Raw genomic sequence first — 12,376 nt, 5'->3', positions numbered from 1 at the left:
GCCATAAAAATCTATATTTTAATCAACATTAAATTAAATGCTACCGTTACTTCTTGTTGTCAATTAATCACAAAAAGGATTGAGTTGCAGATTTTTAAAACTACTTTTCGATAGTTCAACCGGTTCAACATTCTTTGGCAAGAGCAATTTCGACAAAAAAAAAGAAAACTTATGCCTTTCCGAGTACCGACAAAATACACTCTGCATATATGAAACATTGAACTTTTTATCATGAAACAACTAAAATTTGAAACAAGTTTGTATGCAAATTTGAGACAAGACCATAGACAAGACAAACTAGCTTTCGGTTTTGTATCAATGACGTCATTTTGAATTGTGATCATAAATCAAGTAAGAGCGAATTCGATGCCCTTGATTTGTATTTGTGGCATGTTTGGGTGGTTTGGGTGTGTGATTTGTGTGTGTGTATTTGTGCGCGCGCTAGACGACGAGTTGTGTAAATAAGTTTCTCATATGTCATGTTTTATTGATTCACCTAAATTGAAATGGTTTTGATTTTTTAGCACTGATGATTGCTACCTCAGGTCTTCTCAAGCTCAGCCTTAGTACCTACTACCTACCTACCTACCTACCTATATCACTTGATAAGTTTTTCACCATCTGCATTCGCGCTCTGCTGATGCTGTGTCCCACCATGACCTCTGTGAATTCTGAAGACTGAAACAGATGTTTAAATGACTCTTTAGTCATAGTGCCCTGGTCAAAATGACAATTCCATGCTATTGAAATGGTCTCGGACTAAAGGATCTGATGAGCAGAACAGGCTTACTGTAAACTTGAACTGTTACCATAAAGGTTTCAACTTTCAATAATTTAATCTACAATATTACTAGTTATATTGTCACCTTGATTAAATCCTAAGGGATTTGCTACTTTTCTCCTAATAATTGTATCACTGTTGTCTATTTTTGTGCTTAAAATAATCAGAAAAGAAAATTATGAATGTTTATCAAAGGATTTGTTGAAATATTTTCATGGAGAAAGCTTTATTTTCCATCTTTGGTACCTACCTAGCTAGAGGATAGATAATGCTTGCAGCTGGAAGCCTATTATGTCTTGGCTAATCATATCACCTAGTTCAAGACAACTGGGTGCATCCTGATTGGCTGATGATTAGCCTCTGCTGCAGGTGGCTGCATTAGTGACATTCTCCTTTAAAGGGACACTCCCACCTTAACATTAGTTTTGAGTTGAGATAGCCAAATTGGTGGCCATGGCCTGCAAATACCGGTTTGGGCACTCACAACATCGACAAATGCTTTAATTCGGAGATATGGAATTTCAAACTTGCAGTTTTCGGATTCTAAGGGCATAGGCGTCGCCAGACATTTTCGGTTGGGGGGGCAAAAGCAAGTTTTGTGTTAAATCTTGCCTTTCCCCAGCCGTTACTCACTCGTTTTACATATCATTCGACGCGCAATGGTGCGAGGAATCCGATGGTGACAAAGTTTTCCGTCTAGCTATAGCATGTATTTTTTTACAAAAAATAAATAAAAAAGATTGAAATTTCTGGACAAAAACGACTGTTAGAATTATAGTGGCTGCGATTGCCGACGCACTGCAGAGGGCCCCTGTGCAGACTCTCGTCGCTCATGATCATTACCCAGAAGAAGGTGAAAAACGCTCCATTTGAATCGGATCACCTCGCTAAAACCTCCATTCACGCATGCATGCCGAGGTTTTACGTGAAATGCATAGGGCTTATCCCAGCCGCCGATTGTAGCTAAGAATTGGGCATTCGGCGGAGACTGAGAGAGAATGTCGGAAGTGTGAATCGGAAGTAGGTACATCATTCATCCTTGCTGCAGTGAGAAGAAGTGTTTTGTTCACTCGAGTGTGAACAAAAAGTTTCTGGTTTTTCGAGTGAAGGGAAGCGCTGCAAACGCGACCAAAAATATTTAACGGAACCAAAAGTTACGCACGGCATAGCGGCAAAGGATCCCTTAGAGATAGGATTGCGACTTCCAGGCCATTTCAGGCCACCTAGGGTCAGTGTGGACTCTCAGAAGCCTGCTTAGGATCCCGGAGATCGGCGTGGGTCACCCCAAATATTTACGTGTATGTGGTGCTTTAGGGCTTTCCGAGCCTAAGGTGGGCCCGGAAAGCCCTTTAGGGCACACGGGCTTTCAGAAGCCAGTGTGGGCGGCGGGCGCTAAGAGACTAGGCCCAGGGTGAGCCTGGAGCCCTCGAATAACAGTGTGAACCGTCGGGGTCTGTGTCGAATCCTTAAGGACCCTACGTTGGTAGGGACATAAGAAACATGTGTTGCGGCCCTCAGAGGGACACGTGAGTTGTGACCCCTCAGATGCCGGGTTGGGGTTAGTAAAGTCGGTCGCCTCAAAAGTTCGGCTGAACTATCAGAGGCCAGTTGAGGTTTTCAGAAATTTTCGAAGGCATCCTCAAAGATTCGTGTGGCCCTTCAGAGGTCTACGTATGTATAATGTCCGCAAAGATCCCTGTATGGGCCCTCTAGAGAACATGGACACCAGTGGGACTCTCAGAGGCCGGTTTGGGCCCTAGAATCCTGTGTGAAAAGCAGGCTCATGAGCCCTGCGGCACTTGAACGGTACTTGTGCCTGTCGCAGACATTTGACGAGAGTTGAGAAAGGCCCCGAAGATTTCGTGTCACGCTTTGAACGAAAATTATGTGTCAGCACTCCAAAACTTATGAAAATCAGCTGCAAAATGTAATAAAGAATCAACTAGGAACATGGCATGAATCATGGCATTGACATTTCCGAGTCTGGAGTCGGAGTCTTGAAGATTTTGGCGACTGCGACTCTGACTTTGGTTTGAACTGCACGCTCCAACAGAGTCTGACCTCACAGGCATTCTCAGAAAGGTACCCCCATTTTGCCCCGACTCCAAAATCTCATCGGATCTGTATCGATCTCAGGGGGTGCCCGGTCCGAGGTTGGGGGGGCAAGCTGCCCCGCTTGCCCCCCCGTGGCGACGCTAATGTCTAAGGGGCTAGTGCATTGGTATGCCCCCTTAGAATTTGTGACGTCAGCGGAGATCTAACGATTTTAAAATCTTTTACTAAAACGTTTGGTAGCACGCGGTGGTATATGCTGCTTTGCGCGCAACAAATGCCGCACTTTCAAATAAAGTCGCTAGGAACAGCGGAGATCCCAAAAAGTAAACAAAAGTAAAAGTCTAATATCTTGAAAACCGGTGAATATTTTTCGATGAAATTTGGTAGATATTCGTTTTCGCTCTTTCTGAACCGAGTGACATCACTTTCATGCCAATTCATAAACTTTCCTGAAGGTGGGAGGGTCCCTTTAAGGGAATAATCTGCATAAGAGAATGATTTCAGAAAAAAATGATTATCTTTGCCCAAAATGATTGTTGAGGTTGTAAAAGCTCCTGATTTATGCTTGTTTTCACAAACTCAGCTTATGCTACAAAACTGCTATATCAGTTTGAAACTCCATATTAAAAGTGGTTTATTTCCTTCAAGTCCGTAGAACTAAATGTTAACCCGCGAGTTGCTGGGGGGGGGGGGGGGCGTTAAACGCCCCCACTTTTTTCGCCGGGCCATAGCATAAAAACGGCGCGCCGCAGGCGCGCCAAATTTTGGGTACCTGTAGGGAATTGATTGAAGCTTATTGTGACAAAGTTTCAAAAAAATCGGTCGGAAAATTTTTGAGATATCGAGGTTTTAGTGACGTCATGATTTCTGAGTTTTCGACCAAAAACGGCATATGTTCAAAAAATCATATAAAATCACAGAATAGACATATAGACATGCCGTAAACGCCATTAGACTGCCAATACCATGGATAATCAAATGGCTATCTTCGATTATTGATTATCGTTCTGCATTTTCCAAAATCCTGAACTGAATCTTGGCAATTTCTCGTGACTACTTCACGACCATGATACATGAATTTCTTAAATTGAACTTTTTTAGCCAAACACGTACACATATGATAAAATGAATGTCACCATCGTGTTCTACGCCCCAAATTACCCATAAAACATGTGTCACAGGCTGCGAATATCAGTTTTTATTTTCGGGGATATGTGCCTGCCCGGTTGACCTGACCTTGACCCTGACCTATGCTTGACTGACCCCTGCATGGAGCTGACACTCTTGTAGGCCTTATATGATGGATTGTGCACCGTTTTGACAGAGCTTATGACGAGAGGCGCCCATTGCGAAGTCCTGAAGTCCATGCTACTGAAAGCCCGATTTCAGGTGTTTGACCTGACCTTGACCTGACCTGTGACCTCAAAATTCAACTTTAAAGTACTCATCTGAACCGTCTCGTCGCGTTCTTTCGTTTGCCGCCTCGTGCGTTTCGCTGCGCCTATTGGTTCTCGAGTTATTGGCTGGGGGCGTTTAACGCCCCCCCCCCCCCCCAGCAAACGGTGGGTGGCGAAATACCCCAGCAACTGCCGGGTTAAGTGAAGTTGAGGCATGTCTAAATGTATCAAAAGTCATGCCCTCAGAAGATCAAAGCACAACCTTATCCTAAAATTGTCTACTTTTCCAATAAATTTCAAAGTTTCATATTTTTGAAATTTCAAGTTTCAAAAATAAGTTTGATAAGCTGCACTGGGCCACAGTTTCCTCAACCTGATCCGAAAGTCTTGTCATGATGTGAGCACCAAACAGACCTGGTCTGACACCAGCTCACGAGACTAAACCTAAACCTAAATTTGCAGGGATCAGAGGCCAGAGCCTTTGTATGTTAATTATAACATGATTTGAGATGATTTTTTTCAGGTGACTAGTTGCATTTGCGCACAACCTGCATGCTCACAATAGGTAGATTTGAGCTATCATGGAAAACAAAGAAGTGACTGAGCCTGAAATGAAAGGATGGCTTTACAAATGGACAAACTATATAAAAGGATACCAGAAGCGATGGTTTGTTCTCTCCAATGGTCTTCTGTCATACTACAGGTAAATAATCAATGGAGCAGCTGGTAATTTTGTAATTGTATTGTGCTGGTATGTCCAATGTCCATTGTCCATTGTCCAAGCTGGGTCCCATGTGTAGTGTGCTCCCTGCTGGCATTTTTATTCTTGATCCTGATCTAGTATGCCAATGTTCTGTTACTGCTGTCTGATGCTCCTTGATTCACTAACCTGCTGGTATGTGCTGTCCCGACTCCCATTACCCTTGTCTCCAAGTATCCTCCTAGGTGCCATCGTGCTCTCCCATTAGTGTGTTATCCACCACCCGACCTACTGACACATCCTGTATGGTCTGCAGAACTCAGGCCGAGATGGCGCACACATGCCGTGGCACCATCAGCCTGCATGGCGCGGCCATCCACTGCGAGGATTCGTGTAACTTCATCATCTCGAACGTCTCCAACGGGGGCACGCAGACATTCCACCTGAAGACGCCCAACGAGATCGAGCGCCAGCGCTGGATCACGGCCCTCGAGCTGGCCAAGGCCAAGGCCATCAGGGCACTCGACTCAGGTGAGGCACTGTGGCGCGGCAGAATCGGGGAAAGAGTACAGACGGTTGGACGGACACTTTGCTACGATGACTGATTTTAGGCGGGGAAATGGGTGCCGACTACCGTACCAACCAAAACAGCCCGGTGCCCCTAGAATCTAGTCGTCTTCAGTGCAGGCCCTGCCTGATGGTCGAAGGATTTTTGTTCCTGATCCAGTGTCACGGAAAAGTGGACATGTCCAATGAAGACGAGTGGTTAAACAACAAGTGGCATTCTGGTGGCGGTATCTTGGCAGTCTAAGGACTCCCGTGTCCGTTAGTTCTGATGTCCGTTCCTGGTCCTGCGATCCTCGCTGCCCGCCGATCCGGGCGCAGGTCACGGGCGTGACTCCCAATCTAGCCACGGGGCCCGACTGGAATCCCGAATATGTAAAATGACGAAAGCGAGCCGGGTGACGGAGTCCGCCTTCATTGTGATGGCTCCGATATGCGCTGGCTGGCGTGGTCCGCCGCTCATAATTCCGGTCCCAGATATTGACGGCCATCGACCGGGCCGGCGAGCGGAGCGCTCCTCCTGGGCCCATCTCTGGGCGACGGCCAGCCGGCTATTTGACGCCGGGTGCCGGACCGAACCCTGTATTACGATAGTCGGCCCCCACAGATGCCACCGCCTGTGTCGGCAATGTGACTCCCAGACTGTTAATGGAAAAGTCTCAGGTTACATCTCTTTATTTGCGTTGCGGAGCAAGTTTGCATTCATCCGCTATACTTTGTTACAGTCGTTGAAGGAATCGGAGCGATCGGGACGATGCCTTTTGATGTAACATCGCCTTGGTAACATCGGTAACATCGAACAGTTTTCATATTCGGATGCGTTTAATCACACACAGCACGTGTTGTAAATTAGTTTGCTCTCGCGATTTTGAACCATCTCATTCCCAAGCTGTCCCTAATTCAATATACCCTGAGCTGTCCAGTCGTGCCCCCAGCTAAAGTCTTAACTTGGTCTTAACCTCTTTCTTTTCAACAGCATCGTCGATTTATCGAGTAGTAAAGTAATCGTCGATTTATCATCCTTCAGTATGCTCTTTGGGTTCCCAAGCCATCCCTGTGCTAACTGCTAACTAACTAGTATAACGCCAGTGGTTCTAAAACACAAACTAGTTGTTGCCTAATTTCCATCTGCTATTTACCCATAAATTTGTATGTTTGACGATCATATTGAATTAAGCACGCTACAGTGATAAACGCCTAAGAATACATATAAGCAATATAACGAATTAAGATCATCTCTTGCTTTATGTTTCCCGGACACTTGATGCCCTGGATCTCATGGTGCTTTGTTTGTGAAAGAAGTGCAAGTTATCTTAAACGGATCCGCATAAATTATCTTTTGATGTGTAACACAATGCAAGCTGTGGTAGCGAGATCCCCATATTGATGCGGCCCTATGTATGCTGCATTCTTCCAGAAGAAGATGATTTCTACGAAGAGGATTTACCTGGCAAGGGTGACATAATTTGCACACGTTTTCCCACCCTTGCTTAATAATTCGTAACTTTATTTTGATCTTGCTAGTCAGAATGGCAGGTATCGCTGTCATCAGATAAGTTACATGAATAGTTTCCGAGTTGCGCTTTTTTTGGCTGCATCCCTGGAGTCTGTTTGCACGACATACTGGCTATCAACGCTTCCTGTTTCTTTCTCTGACAATTCGTGCTTTATTTGAATCATACATTTGCTGCTTTTTGTGCAGTACTTCAGAAATGGTTCGATTAAGTTGGTCGCTACTCGCTACTTTGCATAGTTCGATGTGGAGAATGAATGTCTTGAATGGTCTTCATCATTGTTGGTGCACTGTTACGTTTGACACGTTTTGAGGCCTGCCTCCTGCTCTCCCCACGCCACGACTCCAGCGCAGAGTTATCATCCTAACCCCGGTACTGATGCGGTTCCAGAGGAGGACGGCTACGACGAAGAGGAGGAGCCCGACAAGGGCGACATCCAGGCGGTGATCAGCACGCTGAACGCCAAGCTGGAGGACTTGCAGACGTGCCATGACCTGATCGCCAAGCATGCCTCCACTCTGCACAGGTCAGTGTTGCCGCCCATCCCTCCCCTCGCCTGCCTCCATCGGTCTCTACTGTGATCGAAAGTGGGATGGAATTCCGGTGACTTTACTTGCATTTTGATATTCGAAGAGGGCTTCGATCTCATGAAAAGCTGTCAGGTGCAGGGCGTCGTCGTTACTAAGTGACTGTGGCGGAAAATAGGTACGGTCGACTTCCCTGCCGGGGCACACTCGTTTAAAAGGCAAGCATTGAAGTGACATCGCGTGCAGAACAGGTGATTGCCGGTGGGTTCATAGTGTGTTGGCGAAAGGTCAAGAACCTTTAGATATCTGACCTATCGCGGTTATAAGTGAATGACGGCAGCCACGTGGGTCCCGCCGTCGATCGCTTACGTCACCGATCGTAGTGATATCTGCTCAGTGCTCGATATCGGCTTGTCTTGTATTACTCGTCTGCCACCTATTGAAATCAGTCCAAATCGGGCCAACATGAGGGTGACTTCTCGTTTCCAAACAATGGTTTGTGAGAAGAAGAGGCCAAAGATTATGGAACGAATAAGATATCCAATAGACGGACACGTACCGAAAACGCCTTTTTTTATCTCCAAAGGTTAAATGGGAGTTGGTGGAGGCTGGAGCCATTGCAGCAGCTGGCCCGATGTTTTCCATTGTATTCTTTTAAAATACAAGTTAAATATATGGAACAATACATATGACTGAATGCAAAAATAAAATGCATCGGTAAATGTAAATGCCGTAGAAAGAAAGATAGTGACATATTGATGGCAACTGGCTGTCATTTCTACTTTAATTCACATTTAAAGGACACACAAAGCTACTTCATCAAGTTAGTGCCATTGAGTCTTTTGTGGGAGAGCTTCTCTTGGGGGCCCATTCATGTTCAATGTTTTGGGTCTGGGTACACGTGGACCGCTCGTTTCTCCGCAGTACGCAGCATACCGTAACCGTCAGTCAGTCCGGCAGCACTCTGACAGCCGTCGCTCCGCGCCCCGACCGGCCTCTGTGCGCCTGTGTGACGTCACACCACACCGGCCGGTGGTGTGACGTCACTCCCAGCCGCGTCTGTTCACGGTACGGGCCGCGGCCGGTCGGTGTGTGGGCCGGCCGGCCGTCGGAATTATGCGTGGGCCGCAGCCGCTCCCTGACTGCAGACTCACTGCAGACGTGCTCGGTGTTTCACGTCATCCCCCCACTACCCCGTCTGGCACCGCGCCAACTGAACTGTCGGCCTTGGACGCTAGAAGTTTTAGATGGACAAAAAGGTGAAGACCAGGGTCGGTCACTGCGATCGATTTTGTCGTTCCCATCCAGCAAGAGTTTTGCCGGCGGCGATTTTTTACGCACTTCATAAAGAATTATTATCATATCATATCCAAATATTACCAGTGTCGACTTTCGATCGGGTGGTCGGCAGTGACTGGTTTCGGTGTGTGACCCGCTCAGGGGTCCGCCATTAGCATGTGGCCATTAGCCGGGTCCCTGACCGCCCCGGACTGCGGTCAGCGGTGCCTGGACCCAAGGTCAGCAGGTCTCAGTCAGCGGGCCCGGGCTGTATATGAGGATATTTCGAGTTTGGATATCTGCATCGCATAGCCAGTGTGGGCGGGAAATGACATCAGCAGTCAGCGCGCATTGAAGCCTTAATAAACAAGCAAACAAACGCTCAGCCAGTGGTGTGCGAAATTTGACACTCGCCACTGGAGCCTGCCAATGAACTTGATCGGAGCGTATTGGGTCGCATTGTTCTGAGCCCTTTGTATTGTCTTTCCGTTTAATCACGCGTCGTCTAGCTCTTGTTCATGCTAATAAATGTTGATTGGAAATTCTGAAGCTGCAAGAGTCGTTTGTGTACTGGTTACCGTTATGTAATGCTTTGTTATCCCACAGCACATGCGCATCCCTACTCGACATGTTTCTAATGTGATTACTGGGCCAAAACAAATGTTAACTGTAGTGATTCATGCTGCATTATCGTGGATTGGATAGCATTCCGGCTGTCATTCCTGATTTTCTCATTTTTTTGGAGTCGGCGGTGTAGGTAATCGATGTGTCTGGAACTTGAATCATCCTCATCAGCCGTGCTCCTGGACTTCCGTACTAGCTCGTCGTTTTTTATATCCTCCACGACACCCGGGCTCTACCGGCGACCGGCTGACGTCCCGCTATCACGGACCGGTCCGTCCGCCCGAAAAGACACCGGGAATAGCGGCAGTGGTAGCGCTATCTCGCCGTGCCCCGGGCGTCGGCGGCGGCGCTGATACCGCCCCGCCCCGCCCCCGCCCCCGCCCGTCGCCGTGACGTGTCTCTGCCCATCAGATGGCCGGCCGTGTGCGTGACCCCGGCCCGGGCTACCGACCGGCTGCGTGCCACGCCTCAGCCGCCTGGCCCGGTAGTGGGTGGTTGTAAACACTGTCCAGTCCCCACTCTCCACACATGCGTGCCGACATGCGGCCGGCGTCCAGTGTATGATCAGTGGTCATACCTTGTCGAGACTGCCCGCTGTCGTGTCGTAGCGGTACCGGGGATATATGAGGGGCGTGTGTGGTTGTGGGGTCGGTGGTGACCGACGACATGCGCCCCCGCGTGGCAGCGGAACGGGCACGACTCGCCGTCTCACTCGTGACTCTGACTCGTGACTCTGGCTGGTGACTCACTGCAGCCCGACCCCGCCGAGGTTGCCCAGAGCTCGTTCATGCTACTGGGAGCGACTGCGAGTCCGTGGCGAGTAAATAGGTCAGAGGTCAGGGCTGCTTCGTAAAATGGCAAGTCCGTCCTGAGGTAACTGAGTCTGTCGTACCTCTGTCAGTTAAAAAAGAATGTGAAATGTCCCCGGTCGCCTGACATATTGGAATACAGGTATCGGCTCACATTTGGTATCGACGGGCGAGGAAATATTTTCGAATGGTTTCAATCTTTTATGCTGCATCATATGGACGCGTCTCCATTCTGGAGCGCCGATGGTCAATATAGCCATTAGCCAGGGCGTCCCTAAAAGCCAAACACTGTCATAATCGTTTTGTTTCTGTGTTGTTTCTTCAAAGAAGTCTGATGTAGGTCACGTAGCTATATACTACTCGTAAATGCCAGCCTCGCATTGTTTCGAAACCAATCTCATTGTTTTTTTGTTATTCACGCTAGATGCCAGTTTGTAAGAACGGCGATACCCCATAAACACGACTTTTGCCAGCCATGGTCTGGGGAAGGCGACGGGACTGAACCCGGCTGTAACAGAGTCGCCGTTTTCATCGTCCGTCGGACAGGGAATGTTGAGCGGTGACCGGTGTAGGCCACTGGGGTGCGGTGAATCGTCGGCGAATGGTGATGGGTGAACAACGAGTGACGTCCGGTGACCGGTGACCGATGTGCACCGTGCACTATGACCTCCTTACAGTCCGCTGGGGTGCCGCAGCGTCTCCGTCCACCCCGATAGAGCAGATACCGGTAGTACGTGACCCTGCGGCTCTCATCATAACGCTCGACAACTCACGATCGATCACGCTTTCAGCCGGCGACGGTTGGACGGCTGGACGGCCAGGCCGCGCCGGTGACGGCCCGCTGTCCCCGTTTCCAGGTCGCTGGCTGACCTGGAGAACACGGAAAGCACGCAGGAGGTCACGGCCAAGGTCAAGCAGGTCAACGAGCGGGCCACCCTGTTCCGTATCACCTCGACAGCCATGATCAAGGTAACGTCCCGCCCCCCTCAACTGTCGCGACTCGAGCTCGCCGTGGGTATCTGTGGTAAGTCGGTGATAGCCGCGGAAACGCTGCGGCCGCGAGGCCGCGGTCTTTGGACCCAGGGATCCCCTCCAGCTGCGGTCTACATTTTGTGTTTATTCTAGCTCCCGGTGCTAATCTTTCTTTATCCGGTGTTGGATTTCGAGCGGAAGGTCTATGCCTCTATCTAGCGCCGCGGACGTCTTTCTGTTATCGCGGCGCACCATCCCGCGTTATTTTGTCCCCGACGTTCGTTATATCTGCGGCATACCTTGGATCGATAACTGCGAACTTACTGAGAGCGCCGTCGATGCCGCCCGCGCCGCTGCCGTCGCCGCCCTAGTCGCGCTGCCTGACCGCGCGCGGCCGGGTGCAGGTAGATTGAAATCGGCGGTGGCTCAGCTCAGGTAGATAGGGAGCGCGGTGTGCTGCGCGGGTGAGAGCGGTACCCAGTTGTGCCGTGGTGCAGGAGTGCAGAGATAGCGAGATCAACCGGTGATCTGGGTCTATTCTGGTGTTTGCGCTGGTTTTGGTGCTGCTGTGGCCGGAAAGTGACATTTGGGGCCGTGTGGTGTACGCTGCGTTACGTGGTGCTACGTAGTGCTGGTGCTAGTGTTAGTGCGCTGTTGGTGTCACTCTGGTGTCGATCAGAGGCGACGGTTACCTGGCCACACCAACCGCACTGAGAGAGCCCGCGAGTGTGTGGCACCACTATCAGCACCCTCAACCGTCCGCGTGTTTCCGCCAGGCGTGCGCAGACTACCGGGACCTGGTGCAGACGCACGGCCGCAAGTGGCAGCGCATGTTCCAGCACGAGCGCGAACAGCGCAGCCGCCTGGAGCAGATGGTGGAACAGCTGGCGCGTCAGCACTCGCACCTGGAGCAGGAGGCCAAACAGCACGAGGTCAACAAGCAACTCAGCAAGAAGGACAGCCTCACGGGCGGTGAGTGGTCGCGAACGGGCGGACGGCCGGCCGGCGCCGAGTGCCGGTAGAGGGCGGGCAAATCGGCGACGGCTAAGAGAGTCTGAGGATTATTCTCATGGGGATTGTCGATGTTGGATTAGAGACGATAAGCTTGTGGTATCTGCGTTTTGATTTAGTCCTTAGTTCAGCTCGTTCATGCTT

At 49.4% G+C, this 12,376-nt stretch overlaps 1 protein-coding gene across 10 annotated transcripts in view; it reads left to right on the top strand.

The window, feature by feature from the left end:
- LOC122387886 (oxysterol-binding protein 1-like) overlaps window positions 1-12,376 on the top strand; it is a 45,054-nt gene that overhangs the window by 6,787 nt on the left and 25,891 nt on the right. For 2 of the 10 annotated variants that reach the window (XM_043378510.1, XM_043378506.1), the window contains exons 1-6: window positions 380-407; window positions 4,757-4,936; window positions 5,250-5,464; window positions 7,402-7,537; window positions 11,107-11,218; window positions 11,998-12,193. In XM_043378510.1, the coding sequence (XP_043234445.1) occupies window positions 4,815-4,936; window positions 5,250-5,464; window positions 7,402-7,537; window positions 11,107-11,218; window positions 11,998-12,193 (781 nt within the window). In that variant the 5' untranslated portion in view covers window positions 380-407; window positions 4,757-4,814. Of the gene's footprint in view, window positions 1-379; window positions 458-4,756; window positions 4,937-5,249; window positions 5,465-6,383; window positions 6,954-7,401; window positions 7,538-11,106; window positions 11,219-11,997; window positions 12,194-12,376 lie in introns of those variants that run through there. The other 8 variants (XM_043378512.1, XM_043378504.1, XM_043378509.1 and 5 more) reach the window with 7 other exon arrangements.

Source organism: Amphibalanus amphitrite, unplaced genomic scaffold (genome assembly GCF_019059575.1).
Source record: "Amphibalanus amphitrite isolate SeventyFive unplaced genomic scaffold, NRLGWU_Aamphi_draft 000301F_arrow, whole genome shotgun sequence".
In the NCBI taxonomy this organism is placed as follows: domain Eukaryota; kingdom Metazoa; phylum Arthropoda; class Thecostraca; order Balanomorpha; family Balanidae; genus Amphibalanus; species Amphibalanus amphitrite.
The sequence above is the reverse complement of the archived record's forward strand: the minus strand, read 5'-3'. Positions and strand labels throughout refer to the sequence as shown.